Below are 16200 nucleotides of genomic sequence, written 5' to 3' on the forward strand. Positions count from 1 at the left end.
GGCAACACTGGTGACAGCGCTTGTCTGGTATTCCAGTTCATATAGTCATATCTGAGCTTAAAACAATAAGGCTTTATGTGACCAGGTTTGTGACAGTAGTGACAGATGAACCTACGCTTCCTTTGTTTGGTCCTCTGAACAGGAGCTTGTGCTTTTGATGCAATTGTTTTTGCCTTGGGAGTTGCACTTGGAACACTAGCAGATTTACCGTTCTCCATGACAAAAATGGTTTTTGACGACTCCCCTACTTCAAACTTGCTGTTTTGAAATCCTAGACCAGCTCTCTCATCTTTTTCCATCATCAATATTGGTTCCAGCTTGATCTTGCTCGAATTAAACTTTGTGAGAGTTGCATTAGCTCTTTCAAGCTCTTCTTTGATCTTGCATAGTTCTAAATCCTTCTTGCTCAGAACAACTTCAATTCTAGCAACTGATGCTTTCAAATCACTGTTTTCTTTTGATAGAATAGAATTTGATTTGTTCCTTATCACCCAATCTGCAAACAGCTCTTCATACATTTTCTGCACATTTTCAAGAGATAACTCATCCTTACCGGCATCTTGCGTCAATTAACAAGTGATAAATCCATCCTGTCAAAACACAAAAACCAGAATCTCACTTAGTATCGTCAAGTGTATGGCTCTGATACCACTTGTTAGGTTTTTGACCGTAAGGAATGCAGGAATGCCATAAATAAATTTCAGAATTAAGTGTTTTCTCTTCAATACTTCAAGACAACATATTACGCAGCGGAATAATTAAATAAAAAAAGAACACAAAAATTTATGCACAAGTAATCAATACTTGTGTGATGCCTCAGGGCAAAATAACCACTAGAAAACAAATCAGTTTACACAAAAACAACTAGTGATTGTATATGAAAACCTACTTTTCTCAAAAAGTTGAGAAAATAAATAACTTCCTAAAAACTAGTAAGAACTATAATATAAAAACTAATAGAAAGTTCTAAACACATGTGCCAAAAAACAAAAAACCAAGGAGCCACTTTCTGAACAACACTTCACTCGCGTGTTCTTCAGTGTTTTCAACACTCACTACAAGAAAAAAGGCAAACCACAACGCTTTTTCCGCGTTGTTGTTGTCCCAAAAAACGCGTTGTCGTAGGCAGTGTTGTAAAAGACTGCGGTCAAAGACAACACGAAAAAAGCGTTGTGGTATTTAAAAAAAACAACGCTTTAAAAGCGTTGTAGTATTCGAAAAAGACAATGCTTTAAAAGCGTTGTGGTATTCGAAAAAGACAACGCTTACAAAGTGTTATGGTATTTGGAAAAGACAACGCTTTAAAAGCATTGTGGTATTCGAAAAAGCGTTGTGGTATTCGGAAAAGACAACGCTTAAAAAAGCGTTGTCTTTTTTTAAATAAAAAACAAAAAAAAAATAAATCACAACTTTTTAATATTATCAATCACTCAAATTCAAAAATTTCTAAAATAAAATTTAATATACAATCTTCCAATGTTATATATAATTCAAATATAAAAAATAATCGAATTCTAAATTAATGAACACTAGGAAAAAAATATGCATTAATCTTGAAAAACTTTGATTCATCACTTCAGCACATGCTAGCATCCCGAGCTTTCATAAAAGCCGCAACAATCCCTTTTTCTTTAATTTGTATCTCCATACTGTAAATTATTAAAAATAAAAACAAACATAAAAAAAAATGAATAGATTAAAATGAAAAATAAACTTAAAAAGATATTTATCAGTAAAAGAACATGAACTACGACATAAAATTATCATTAATACACTGGTTTGATAAGTACCTGTTCTTGGTCACATATTCTCAAATGGAAGATGGCATCTCGTAAGTGTACATGTTGATATATTTCTTATGTAAGAAGGCATCCTTTGAGAGAATCATACTGTATGTACCAGTCCACCAAACAGACCACCATCCACTGTAAATATAAGTGTCCTGATCACCTTTCTGCGACAAAGAGAAAGACCAGTTGAAAGTGCTGCTCAAAACACGATATGAAGCAATTCTTCATACATTTTACCCCAAAATTGGAGTAGAGCAATTTATATATCAATTTGAGCTCAGGTGAAGAGGGCTTACACAGATGCATTCTGATTCAAGAATTGTTAGCGTGCAGAGAAGCAAAAACATAATTTTATACAACAAAAACACCTATTGTCATAGGGACAATGTGACTACATGGATAAAGAGCTCAATATTTGCATCATTGTACGATGGAAATGTATCAGAATACAGAATGAACATGCAGACGTGATCATTGGAGCGCCACAAAACAATTTGCCAGCTTACAAAAAACTGATGAAACACGGAGATTCTAGCAAAGGAAACGAAATTAGCAGTGAAAAGGCTTAAAAATATAACCTCTTATGGAAAAAGCATGAGCTTTAAGGCACAAATGTGATACACGTTGAAAAACGAAAGTACACGAGAACATCTCAAAAATAAAAAAACGAAAGTATACGATATGTAAGGCCATTGTTATTAAAGGCACAAAACACACTCTTAAGTTGGATATGCACCCTAGAGAGAGCAAGGGCAATGCATAGTGCTCTAAAGTATAATTATTTAAAAATCTAGATGCGCCAACAAAATTATGTCGTAGCATCGAGTATGTTTGTCACAAATAATTAAATAACAAAATATCTATCCTTCATACGAGCATACGTGAAATTTGCACCACCAACTCCAACAAGGACTGAAAGTGGGAGGTCAGATGCCCTGACAAGGAATCCATGATTTCTTGAAGCTCAGTTATTACACCATCCTACAGATTAAGGTTAATGGAACTTAGTATCGTGAATGCATCTACACATGATTTTGCTAACGAATAATGGGAACCATATGATCATATCGTAATAATCAATTAACAACACATAATATTTATAATGGCAACAAGAAATAGAATGCATTGCTATCTCAGCAGCTTTATTTATCACTTGGCCAAATAGTGTTGCTCCTGCAAGAACAACATTATGCAAGGAACTCGCATAAGCAGCCATGATACCTTCAACGCCTTCTAGCTGTACCATAGATAGGGTATAATTCATATTATAGTGAATTTCCTTAAATTAGTATCTATAAATATACCTTCAACGCCTTCAACAAATTTATCAAGGATTAAAGGACAAGATTCACTAGAATCATAATTACAAAGGTCAGGAAAACTTATCTACGAAATTAAATACATCATATAAATGTAAAATAAATACTTAAGGATCCAATGAAAAACAAGTCGCAACAGAAGAGAGAATTACCTCTTTGCAAAATCAATAGAAGCCTATCCATTGGTCCATGTTCAATAACTTGTAATCTCTCTGAATATAATATTCAAATAAATTTAAGAAATAAATAAAAGTATAGCTTGACACTAAATAAATAGAGATATTTAATTAACTTGTTTTTGGAGAAGGATTAATTATAAAGTAGGTCTGGAGGCCAAATTTAATTAAATGAATGCATATATTTTGATATATGCCGATCGAGTAAAGTTATGGATTATTAAGGAATGGGGATCGAGTTTAGCCAATTTATGATGCTTCAAAAATTTATATAAATCTCCCTTCGCCAACCATATATACCAACACCCACAAGCAGCATGCAGTTGTAAAAGAAGCAATTAAAAGATAAATAAAGATGTAAAACAGGTGACCACCTTTCTTTATGCCTTCAACTGTAGCCTTGTCTCCTAACTGCCTGTACGTGTATGCAGAAACAATCATATTTAATTTGTTATAGATCGATCCAATTATATATATTCACAAATTAAAACAGAAATTAGCTACATATATATCTTACTGTTTCATGTTCTGAGCAAGTTAGAGCTTGAAAATCTTATCATTCTCGCCCCACAGAAGATGTATTCTCTGCAAACATACATATATATATCAATTAATTAAATGGTCTCTTTCTTGTTTTGTACATGAATATATATTTAATACCTGTGGGAAATTGGGGATGTTGGTATCTTTGTTGCTCACCACCAGACCTTCAAGTAGCTCAGCCATTTCCTTCCTGTTGGTGAACATCACCTATACGTTATTCATTCATCATCACATATATAATATATATCACCAAATACTTCAATTTTGGTTATTAATTAAAAAATAATAGTTAAAAAGAATATGCGTGGCAATTATTATTAATTAATTAATGATGAAATTATAAGAGATCACCTCTAGAAAGTCCTTATGAAGCTTGTCGAGGAACCACAGTTTCTTGTGCGCCGCAACTTTGAGCAACGCCTTGCAACCTTTGACAGAATCCGGCAACAGAAGCTCCGAAGACAATGAAAACCCCAACCCCTTCAATGTTTCGTTGCTTATCGATTCCGTCATTGCCAGGATGGACCCGGAGATAGCGTTGTCTTTTAAGTGTTGTGTTTGAGCATTTTTGTTGTAGTGTGGAACTGAAATACCACACAAAAACTTTCAAAATTCACACCACTTGACCCGCGATGGGTGTGTGCAAATACGGAAATTTTCCCATCAAGTCTGCAGCATTGATGAGCATGGATGATGCACTGTCATGGTTCGAATCCCATGGCAATAAATTCACCACGGAATATGATCTTGAAGCAATAAACAAAATAAATAATATACATATCTGAAAATATGCCAAGAACCAAAAACGCACAACGGAGATCCCATATCATTAAGAGTTTGCCATCTAGATCCCTGCGCAGCAACCAACGCCGCAGAAGAGCAAAGCATGATAACCGAAAACAAGCAAGCAACTAGCCGTAGCACCTACATTTCTGTCAATGAAAACCTTCCAGGTACCACAGTTCACCGAAGCTTCCAGACATCGCCAACTGCAAAAATCGAAACAACAACGAAGGATATCTGTGGATTCTACGTATGAGAATGTCTTAAAATTTTGAGAAAGAGCAGATGAGAAATCGAAGAACAAAAAAATCAAAGCATTTTGGCCTAAATCGTGACTCAATTCGCAAGGCAATAGTTTGACATCAAAGTCAAATATGGATAATCACGAGAAAAATGAAAATGGTAAAATAAAATCACCGAACAAGACCCATTTCTCTGCAGCAGATTGAGCCTTCTTTCTCCCGGTGCGCTGGTGGTGATGCAGAGTTCGGAGTCCGCAGTGACAGAGTAGTCAATGGAGGCGCGTATCTTCGTGCGTGGAAGGAAAGCAGCGAGGAATTTAGAGGAAATCCACCCATTCCAGGTCGGAGAAGGAAATAACACAGGCATACGGCGGATCCGGAGGAAAAAGAAGTGGAAATGTCGTCGCGGCACTGAGGGATCGAGAAGAAAATCGAGAAGGGCTTTGGGGATTTTGGGGATCTGATAAGAAAATAGTATTATTTATTTTTATTTTAAGTTTTATTTTAAATAAAAATAATAGTTCTTCTACAACACTTTTTAAAAAAGTGTTGTAATACATAGAAAAAAAACGCTAATAGACAACACTTTTAAAAGCGTTGTCTTTGACCCAAAAAAACACTTATAGACAACGTTTTTTAAAAAAAGCGTTGTCTTTGATTAATAAAAAATATATAACGACAACGCTTTTCCCTAAAAGCGTTGTCTTTTTTAAAAAGACAACACTTTTCATTAAAAGCGTTGTCTTTTAAGTGTTGTGTTTGTGCATTTTTGTTGTAGTGACTACTCGGCAACACTGTGTAACGAAAAGGAATACTTCAGAAATTCTCCGAGTGATCTTCAATCTTCAGCTTTTGAATTTCTGCAGTAATAATTAGCTTTACGTTTCTGCACTCTCCTCGCTGTCTTTCATCTGTGTATAATTATCTTCTTAAATATATTTTCAATCTTTGTAAATCCTACGCAATATTGAATAAAGATTTGATAAGATATATCATCAACAAAACTGTTAAGATATATATCATCAATTTAAAATTTACATTTGATAAGATAACATATTTGACAATATAACATATTTGACAATATATAAGATATTCAATGCCAATCAAGAAGATATACATGATACGATCAATTAAACAACATTGTCAAGAAAAGGAAAAATCTAGAAGATAGAGAAACGTGATATGCACGTTCTTTCAGAACTTGTTTCGATTATTACAAGAAATAACTTAATAATGGTGGGATTCGACCATTACTTGATGCAGATTAAGGATCAGCTTACTCGACAATCATCTGCACTCCAGGTGATCTCAATCGTAGGGATGGGAGGCATTGGCAAGACTACTTTGGCAACAAATGTTTATAATGATCCAAATGTTGTAGATCATTTTGACGTTCGTGATTGGGCCACTATGTCTCCATCACGTAGAGTAGAGATATCCTGTTGGAGATTCTGGAATCGATGAAAAGATTGACTAACAAAATGCTGCGAGAGAGTGATGATCTAGGCCTTCAGGTGTACCAAAACTTGAAGGGTCAGAGGTACCTCATCATAGTAGATGATATTTGGAAAACTCATGCCTAGGATGTCTTGAAAAGGTTTTTTCCAGATGACAAAACCGGAAGCCGGATCTTGTTAACCACTCGGATTGCGGATGTGGCTGCATATGCTAGCCCGTCTCGGCCTTGTCATCAAATTTCTCGTCTGAGTGATGATCAAAGCTGGAAGCTACTTCGTGATAAAGTGTTTGGAGATGAACCCTGCCCTCTCAGTTTAGAAGAAGTTGGAAAGACAATTGCACGTAATTGTCTAGGATTTCCCCTTTCGATTGTGGTAATTGGTGGATTACTCTTGAACACAGAGAAAACACGAATGGCATGGCAATCCATTGCTGAAAATGTGACTTCATTGAGTGCTTGTCAATGCTCACACATACTAAGCTTAAGCTACAATTATTTACCTCAATATTTGAAGTCATGCTTCCTTTTCATGGGGGTTTTTCCAAGAAATTGTGAGATTCGTGTTTCGAAACTCACCAAGATGTGGGTTGCGGAAGGTTTTCTGAGAAATGTTAATGGTCAAAGCCCTGAAGATGTGGCAGAGAGATGTGTGGAAGACCTGTTTGATAGAAGCCTGATTTTAATGTCTGAGAAGAACTCTCAAGGGAAAATCAAAACTTTTAGGATCCATGATCTCTTGCTAGACTTCTGCTTGAAAGAAGCCATGAATGAGAAGTTTCTCCAAATAAGAACAAGTGGTGCCAGTCCATTTCCTCCAGGTTTATCAAGTGACCGTCGCATAAGCATTCATATAACCAGAAAACTCAATTGGTCTCTAATTCCTTTTGCTTACTTGTCATGCACTCCGTACATTCGCTCACTCATTTGTGTGGGACGATGCTCTGTTAACTCACATGTGTTCTCAGAATTCAAACTGCTTAGGGTACTGGATGCTACTCAAGTAAAGTTTCCTAAATTTCCACCTCAATTGTTGAAACTTCTCAACTTACGCTACATCGCCCTGATGTGTGAAGGGGATATACCTGCATCAATAAAAAAGCTATGGAATCTCCATACCTTAATCGTCGTCCGAACTAAACATCCAAAGAGAAAAGATTACTTACCGGTGGAAATCTGTAACATGACACATTTAAGGCATGTAAGCTGTGACGGAGCTCATTTACCACATCCCACCGCCGTTGAGTCAGGTTTTTACAGAAAAGAATTAGTTCTTGAAGGCCTCCACACTCTTTCAGGGTTATGGAACTTGGTATTTACTAAGGAAATGTTGCAGAGAGTTCAGAACATCAAGAAAATTGATGTTGGTTACGAGTTTTCCAGCTCGAAAGACTGGTCGGACTACCAACTCGAGAATCTTGGCAAGCTTCATCAACTCAATGCATTGAAGATACGTGTAAATTAATTTAATGGAATCTACAAATCCATGAATTCACCCCCACTGTCTAGTTTTTGCTTTCCACCGTCGCTTAAAAAGTTGACTCTAGGCGGGGTTCCAATTCCATGGCGTGATTTGACAATCATAGGCTCATTACCCAATCTGGAAGTTCTCAAACTGATCGATCATGCCTGCCTCGGGATAGAGTGGGAGACAAATGAAAATGAATTTTGTAAACTGAAAGTATTGGTACCGGAAAATTTGGAGTTGAGCAGTGGACAGCTGATTCTAACCACTTTCCAAGCCTCCAGCGCCTCATCGTCCGATGGTGCCACAACTTGGTTGAGATACCATCTGAGATTGGAGAAAGCGCGACACTTAGCATGATCCAGTTAGAAGGTTGTAAAGATTCTGTCTTGCGTTCGGCGAAAGAAATTTTGGAGAAGCAACAGAGCTATGGAAATGATGATGGTTTTCAAGTTATTTGCCACAAGAGATCAATTTGGCGCTATGTGCGTAAACAAGTAGTTGCAGAGGTAATGGAAAGGATCAGGCCCCTACCACACGTTAAAAATAATTTGTTGGTGCATCGGTTGTTCGTGAAAACGCAGCAGAAATTTAAAAGTTTGATCCCATTTGGTATCAATACCCAAACCACATGAGATTCAGCAAAGAAATGCTGCAGAGCATAGCATTCCCAACATCAATGAAATTGATGTTTATTACAATGATATCAGCTGGCTGCATCCAGAAGGATGGTCGTACTACCAAATGGAGAATCTTGGCAACCTACATCATCTCAAAGCATTGAAGATTTCAAACCAACGTTGCTTTGAGAAATCGATTTCACCCTCAATAATATTTAAGTTTCAGTTTCCACCGTCGCTTAAAACTTTGTCTTTGGGTGGGATTGGAATGACATGGCATGATTTTTGTCGATCATCATCGTTACATTACCCAATCTTGAAGTTCTCAAATTGAAGGAGCATGCTTGCGTAGGGGAAAAGTGGGAGCCATATGAAGAGGAGTTTCGTGAACTAAAAATTTTGGTACTCGAAGAATTGGGCTTGAAGCATTGGAAAGCTGATTCTAACCACTTTCCGAGCCTCGAGTGCCTCATTATCCGATGGTGCAACAGACTGATAGAAATACCATCTGGGATGGGAGAAAGCCTGACACTTACCACAATTGAGTTGTATAAGTGTAATGCTTCTGTCGTGGCTCTTCAGCAAATGAAATACGGAAGAAGTAACTGAGCTACGGAAATGATGGTTTTCAAGTCATTCATGCAGATCCTAAACTGAAGAAAGCTCTGATTTATAACACAACTGAGTCAGTGGCATACCCAGGATTTTTAACCAGGAGGGGCGAACTCAACAAATTTAAAAAATTAATAAAACGCAAAATATATAACAAATGTCATATATAATTAACTTCATATGTTTTTACAATAACACTTACCAAGATTTTATAATCTGAAAATAATGAATAATTCTCAATCAAAAAAATGATGAATAATACATATATTATCAACTGTCTCGAACACACATCGCTCAATATATGGTATCAAACAATCATTTAACAACATATCATCTCTCAACCTATTACGAAGTGATGTTTTTATGATTTTCATTACTGATAACACTATCTTTACGGTTGCAACAATAATAATAATGCTAAATTTAAAAGTAAATCTGTATACCAAATGATATAATTGATTTTTTTATCGAACCATTCTTTTAGCAAGTTCGCTAATGTCAACAACTTCGGAGAACTAATTGTTATTTTCAAATGTAAAAAAATAAAGTTATTAAGTTGGTACTAAAATATCTTTAACTTGATGAAATCAGATGGATAATTAAAATAAATTTTCCTTATCACATTCAAGTCAAAAAGACTTTTCGTTTTCTTTAAAAAGATATGGATAATGTCAAATTTATTATATATATGTCAAAATAAATTTATTCTTATCTTATTCATCAAAGATTTTTTAATCAGTATAAAATTAAATTAATATTTTAGATATATATATATATATATATATATATATACATAGTACTAAGTTTTTATTAAAAATAATTTCAAAGAGGCAGTTACAATTAAATTTATATTTAATAGTGATATTATGTATATAATACTAAATTTTTTTAAAATTTCAGGGGGGCGATCGCACCCTTTTGGGACCATGTAGGTTCGCCACTGAACTGAGTTGTGCTATGCATGGTAAATTTTTTACAGTAGCATTATTTCATGAAAATTCTACATACATGAAATAATATCATATTCTGAGAATGACGAATTTATTCTATTGTCGTGCCTGCTCGTAGGATTATGAAAGACGCGGCAGATGATTCTAAATCATCACAGACAGGTATTAAACAATATTGAATCATTTCATCTGCGTTTTGTAAACTATATATGTGAAAACCGTAATTTTTCCTTAAGGTTAAGATCTTTTAATTGTTTAATTATTATTTTGTTTTGTGATAATTATTAATGTATTTATGATAATTAGTATTAGTATATTTTATGTCTCGAGATAGTGTTGGAGATAGAATATAATTTTGGGGGACTTAGATCCTCTACTGTGGGGCTCCCACAGCACAGAATCAGATCCTCTGCTGTGCTCCCTTCCACAGTATTTGGTGTTGTGGCAGATATTTTGGGCCTGTGTTAGTTTAGGCCTTGTAGGGAATAAATATAAGTTTTGTCAACCCTACCTATATTTATAAAACGGTTTCTTTTTACTCCCACAGCCCCACTTTCTACTTTTTGCTTTTTTTCTTTTTTTTAAATATTTTATTTGCATATATATATATATATATAATATATATATATATATATATATAAATATATATATATATATATATATATATATATTCATTTTTAAATTCTTTTATTTTTCTATTGTTTGATCTTCTTGTTTCTCTATTTTTGTAGCCTTTTTAATTTCTGTTTTGTTGCGGAAGCAAAACATTTTTTTATATTTCATTTATACTTTTTTTTTCTTCTTTCCCTCTTCAACTTAACCATTTTTCGTTTCTTTTCTTCCATTAAATTTTTGTAAAAAAATATTTACAATAGGAAAGGGAAATGCTCGAATATATAAAGCTCAAATTTCTTGATTTTTTACATATTTAATTTTTTTTATATTTTTACTTAGTTTGTAGAGGGTTTTTGTTTTCATGCACACGTAAGGGATTCGTTAATTTTACTCCCACTGCCAATAGCAACATTTTTTTTAAATTTTTTAAAAAAATTTTATATTATAATTCTTCTTATTTTCTTTTATATATATATATATATATATATATATTCCTCTTTTTATATTGTCCATTTTTTAAAATTATTTTTTCTTATAATTTATACATCTTCATTTTAATAGGTTAAAAAAAATACTATTTGATAAATAAATTTATTATTTACTTCTTTAAAAAAAATATAGTTTATTACTTATATATATATATATGCAAAAAAAAAATATTTAAAAAAAAAGCAAAAAGTTGAAAGTGGGGCTGTAGGAGTAAAACGAAACTGTTTCACTCCCACAATATCCCCTGCTGTGGGATCCCCACAGCAGGGGATCCATGTCTGAAATAAATAAATTTATTATTTACTTCTAAGAAAGTTGTGTCAAATCAATTTCAAAAGAAAGTTGGTCCACTTTACTTGGGGCATTTAAATATATAGGCTCGGTCTTGTTTTTTTTTAAGTCAAAGGGACTCACGTGTTTTTTTTTAAGTCAAAGGGACTCATTTAATGTACTGTCTTAGTTGGCCCTTAAATTGGGTCTTAATTTCTTAAGTGGTGCCAGCTCAGATTAGTTAATGGTTAGGTAATCCTTTATCTCGACCATATACTCGTGGGGCCTGTTTTTTTTTTGTTTTTTTTGTGCGTATTCCCCTGCTGTGCAAACGCAGCTCCTTTTCTACCGGGACCACCCTTTCTCCGACCAAAATATTCTCAGAAACTTCCTTCCAGCTGGACCACTCTGCTTTAAAGTCCCATACCTGTACCAAACAAACTCTTTCCCTTGTTTTATCCCTCGTATTTTCCAAGAGGGAACAAAAAGTAAGCAATATCATTAATGCTCCAAATCTGCCCCCTTTCTTTTATTTCTGTTATGTTAAATGACATTTATCTTTTATTTTTCTGTGTATATGTTTTACAATGATGTCTTTAATGCTAACTGTTTAATAAATATTTGTATCGACTCTAGTAGTAACTATATTATTGTTGGATCGGTGAAGAAATTTGAGTGGTTTACATTTGGTCGACCGACATAGGCTATTGCTCGACTGTCTCTTTGTAATGTCGACCGAGGAAGAATGCATTTTGTAAAGTCATACCGACCGTAATCTCGACTGCTATTTCATGAATCTCTACCGACTTATTGTAATGATCGACCGACTTGTTGTAGTGCCGGCTGGTGTAGAATGCAATGGTTTAGTCAACCTGACCGTTTGCATATAATTAGTACAATTTATACCCTCCAATATCGACTGATTTTTGAATCATTTCGACTGCTCTTTCAAGCATATAGACTGCACTACAAGACTTTAAGTAGTTTCCACCGTTGGCATAATATTATTTCGACCATTATTATGAAATCTCGGTTGATATGTAAAGCACAGCGACCTTTTGGACATGAAAATGTCGCCTTCGTAATTCAAATGAAATTTGTTAAAACGCAGGTGTATTTATTTTTTCTTTTTGAAAGTTGCTTATGCTTAATCTAATTATTTTTATAGGTTATGACAATCAGTAATGTTGTCCTTCAATGTAATGGAAAGTGGATACGAGATGAGCACGATATTTTTCAAATGGTCTTCACATGAAAGTTGTAAATGGGATTTAATCACAGTGGACGATGAGACATGCAATTTCGAATCTTTGAAGAATGAGGTTGTTAAAATTCTGGATTTGGCATGTGATATTAACAGAACCAAATTCAGCTATTTGCCGATTGTTCCTAATTGCCATCCTCCTCCCTTTTATATTAAGGATGATAGAACTCTGCGTGCGTACCTTTACTTTGGTGCCCCAGACAAGAGACCTGTGCTAAATGTTATGGTGGAAAAAGAGGAAGTGAACGTTGGACTGGACAACAAAGTGCATGCATTTGAAAGCACTCAGCACCTCAGTAATGATAGCATGACATTTAATAACATCGCTAATTTTGAACAATCATTTGATGTTTGGGACAGATCGATGGATGAAAATGTTGGGGGGATCAATCGTACTGGGAGGAATTTGTTGTTAGATGGAGATGATACATGTGGCAATTGTAAAGTCGCTGATTATGGTAGATCATGCAATGAAATGCGGGGTCTTGATGGTGAAGACGAGGATCGTGACAGATCGATGGATGTAAATGTTGGGGGGTTGAATCGTAATGACGAATACTTGGATGGAGATTTTGTCATTCCTAACGAGAATGATAAGAAAACAACTGAGAATATCAACGTGTCTTGTCCTGTGGGGGGGGGGGGGGGTTGAATCATAATGATGAATACTTTTGGTGGAGATTTTGTCATTCCTAACGAGAATGATAAGGAAACAACTGAGAATGTCAACGTGTCTGGTCTTGTGGGGGGGGGGGGGGTTGAATCATAATGACGAATACTTTGATGGATTTTTTGTCATTCCTAACGAGAATGATAAGGAAAAAACTGAGAATTTCAACGTGTCTTGTCCATTCGAACAACTTGAAGATCCTTTAATTTTAGAAGAACCTTCATTACACCAGCAGCAATTAAGACGGTCTGAGTCCGAGCCGGAAGGGTATCTAAATGGACTTCGGATCCGAAAGAGAATTTCATTGGTAGATAGAGATGAGTCATGTGGCAATGGTACCTACTCATTCCGTGATGGATACAACATTTCGATTGGGCAGATATTTTCCAATAAGGCAGAATTTCAGATTGAATTGTCCCGACTTGCAATAAAGTCATCTTTCGAGTTCAAAATAGTGAAATCTAACAAGTCCGTGTATGATGTTCGATTTGCTGCTGATAGTTGTACTTGGAGGATTCGAGGTGCAAAGAAAAATCCACACTCAACATGTTTTAACGTTCGAACATATTGCAACATTCACACCTGTGACTTGATGCGCATGAGTATAAAAAATAGACAGGCTACTTCTGGGTTAGTTTCAGCTGTGTTGCTAGAAAATTTCGGTGGTCAAAGAACTACACCTGTGCCAAAATCAATAATCACAATGATGCGTAATCAGGGAGTTCAAATATCATACTTCAAGGCACGTAGAGGTAAATAACTGGCCCTTAACACCATGATGGGCGATTCTGTTGAGAATTTTAGGAAGTTGCCATTATTTTTGAAAATGGTTGAGAAAGTAAATGTTGGTAGTTTCACGGATTTAGAAGTGGATGAAGAAAATAGATTTAAATACATGTTCTTGGCATATGGTGCATGTATTACGGGATACAAATTCATGAGAAAAGTTGTCTGCATTGATGGTACATTCTTGAAAGGAAAGTATGACGGTGTGCTACTTGTAGCAACCGCACAGGACGGAAATCACCACCAATTTCCCATTGCATGGGGTGTTGTTGACCGATTAATGTATGGTGTCGACTGTTAATATTACCAACTCGACCGCTTTGAGTGTAGAGTTTTAATTCTCTTTTGAATCGATCGTTACTAACGAAGCCTAATTCATCCAGGAGATTCGGTTGGTATATAAAAAATATAAAATGGTACAAGTTTGTTAATAAAAAATATTGCTAGCTAAAATTCCACATAAACATAAATGAAAATTATTACGGAAATCTGTTTTTTTGTTTTCAAACGTTAGGGTTTAGGGTTTAGGTGTAAAAAAACTGATTGCCTAAATAAAAGATATTACCAAGGAGCAGCAACAATTCTTCTTAACTTGAATCCCAGTACTTCTTCTTCACCACCTATCTCGGCCTTCAAATGGTTTATGCGACGATCGAAAATAAAACATTGATGCCCAAGTCTTCGAAAGCCTTATATTAATTCATGAAATCATGAAATCATGCAGGATTAGATAGGCGATTTGGAATAAAAACCTAACGCAGCTGCCATCTTGAAGTGAACATGGCGGTAGCAGGCAGTGTAGCGACCCTTACCTGGATCACCTACTAAACAGAACTTAGGAATACAATTAACTTAATTAACAGAAATCAGAATAAACTGCGGAAACATTACAAATAATACAATCCCAAAGCAAGGAATCTGTAAATATCCAAATAGATTATACAACCAAATCGAAAGGTGTACCAATCCAATAACAACAGAAATAAAACCTAGACGAAGCTCCAGCTGGCCTACCACTGCCTAGCCCCTCTTGGATCCACCCGCCTCATCCAAACGCAAACCTGCTCCATGGAATAGGGTGTCCAGAAATACAGAGTACGAGACGTGAGCATAAAACGCTCAGTACGAGAGTATGAGTATACATGCATACAAAGTGAACTCCCTATAACTCGAGGTCAAAAGATCAGATAACAGAGACAAACCGGGCCCTGGTATGTAGCACGCTGTGCCATCACTTCAGGAGGTGGCTCCCATACCGAGATACCAGTGGATATGCCGGACCCAAATCGATGGAAGTCCAACCACTAACAAGATAGGGTAAAACCCTACTAATAGACATCTCGAAGGAGATAGCTCAATATACAAATGAATGCAGTATAAATCAATGACATATAAATCATGTAGTCATATAATACATGCATACTCAGTCAGGATATCTCGAACATTACTTTCGTACCTAAAATCAGTGCAAGCTCTACCAACTCTAGGTCCACGCCTATAGTCTGCTCTACACTGCCAAATGATACTACTATCATTAAAGTGCTCTAAAAGCCTTAACTAGGCTATTGCATACTCCTAAATATTTTTAGGAAGCAAAAGCTATACCTTCGTTCGTCGTTAGCCCTTTGCTGTCGATTGCCTCAAAACTAGGCCACAGCTCCGCTACGACGCCTGGATCGTTATGCCACTTCCGGATTCCCCACGGGACGCCTAGAATGCCCTAGATCTAAGCTAGAAGACCAAGGAATCGAAAGAGAAGAGGTGAGAGGTGTGCTCAAATGTGAGCCTCGGCACCCCTATTTATAGACATCGATCGAAACCTCCGATCCCGCCATCGGAGCTTTCGAACATCCTTATCTGACACGTGTCAAAATATCACTTGTTGACTTCGGATAGGGGTGATCGGAGCTTCCGATCCTTCCATACGTCATGCCTGACGTAATGCCATCGGAGCTTCCGATCCTGCATCGGAGCTTCCGATCTTGATCCGTCCGGCACCCAATCTGTTTAATTAGCATTGATTAATCCCTTAATCACTGATTTCGGGTACGGGTCACTACATTCTCCCCCACTTAAGATATTTCGTCCTCAAAAACAGATCTTAAGTACTGAATGTAACACAACAATCAGGAACATTCCTTATTCAAATC

At 35.8% G+C, this 16200-nt stretch overlaps 1 protein-coding gene across 1 annotated transcript; it reads left to right on the forward strand.

The window, feature by feature from the left end:
* The first annotated feature begins 6086 nt into the window (after window positions 1-6086).
* LOC140862200 (putative late blight resistance protein homolog R1A-10) lies at window positions 6087-9003 on the forward strand. Its single transcript, XM_073265206.1, has 4 exons — window positions 6087-6281; window positions 6437-7765; window positions 8023-8283; window positions 8731-9003. Exons 1-4 carry the CDS (start codon window positions 6087-6089, stop codon window positions 9001-9003), a joined length of 2058 nt encoding a protein of 685 aa, XP_073121307.1.
* The last annotated feature ends 7197 nt before the right edge of the window (window positions 9004-16200 follow it).

This window comes from Henckelia pumila, chromosome 4 (genome assembly GCF_033568475.1).
Source record: "Henckelia pumila isolate YLH828 chromosome 4, ASM3356847v2, whole genome shotgun sequence".
NCBI lineage: Eukaryota > Viridiplantae > Streptophyta > Magnoliopsida > Lamiales > Gesneriaceae > Henckelia > Henckelia pumila.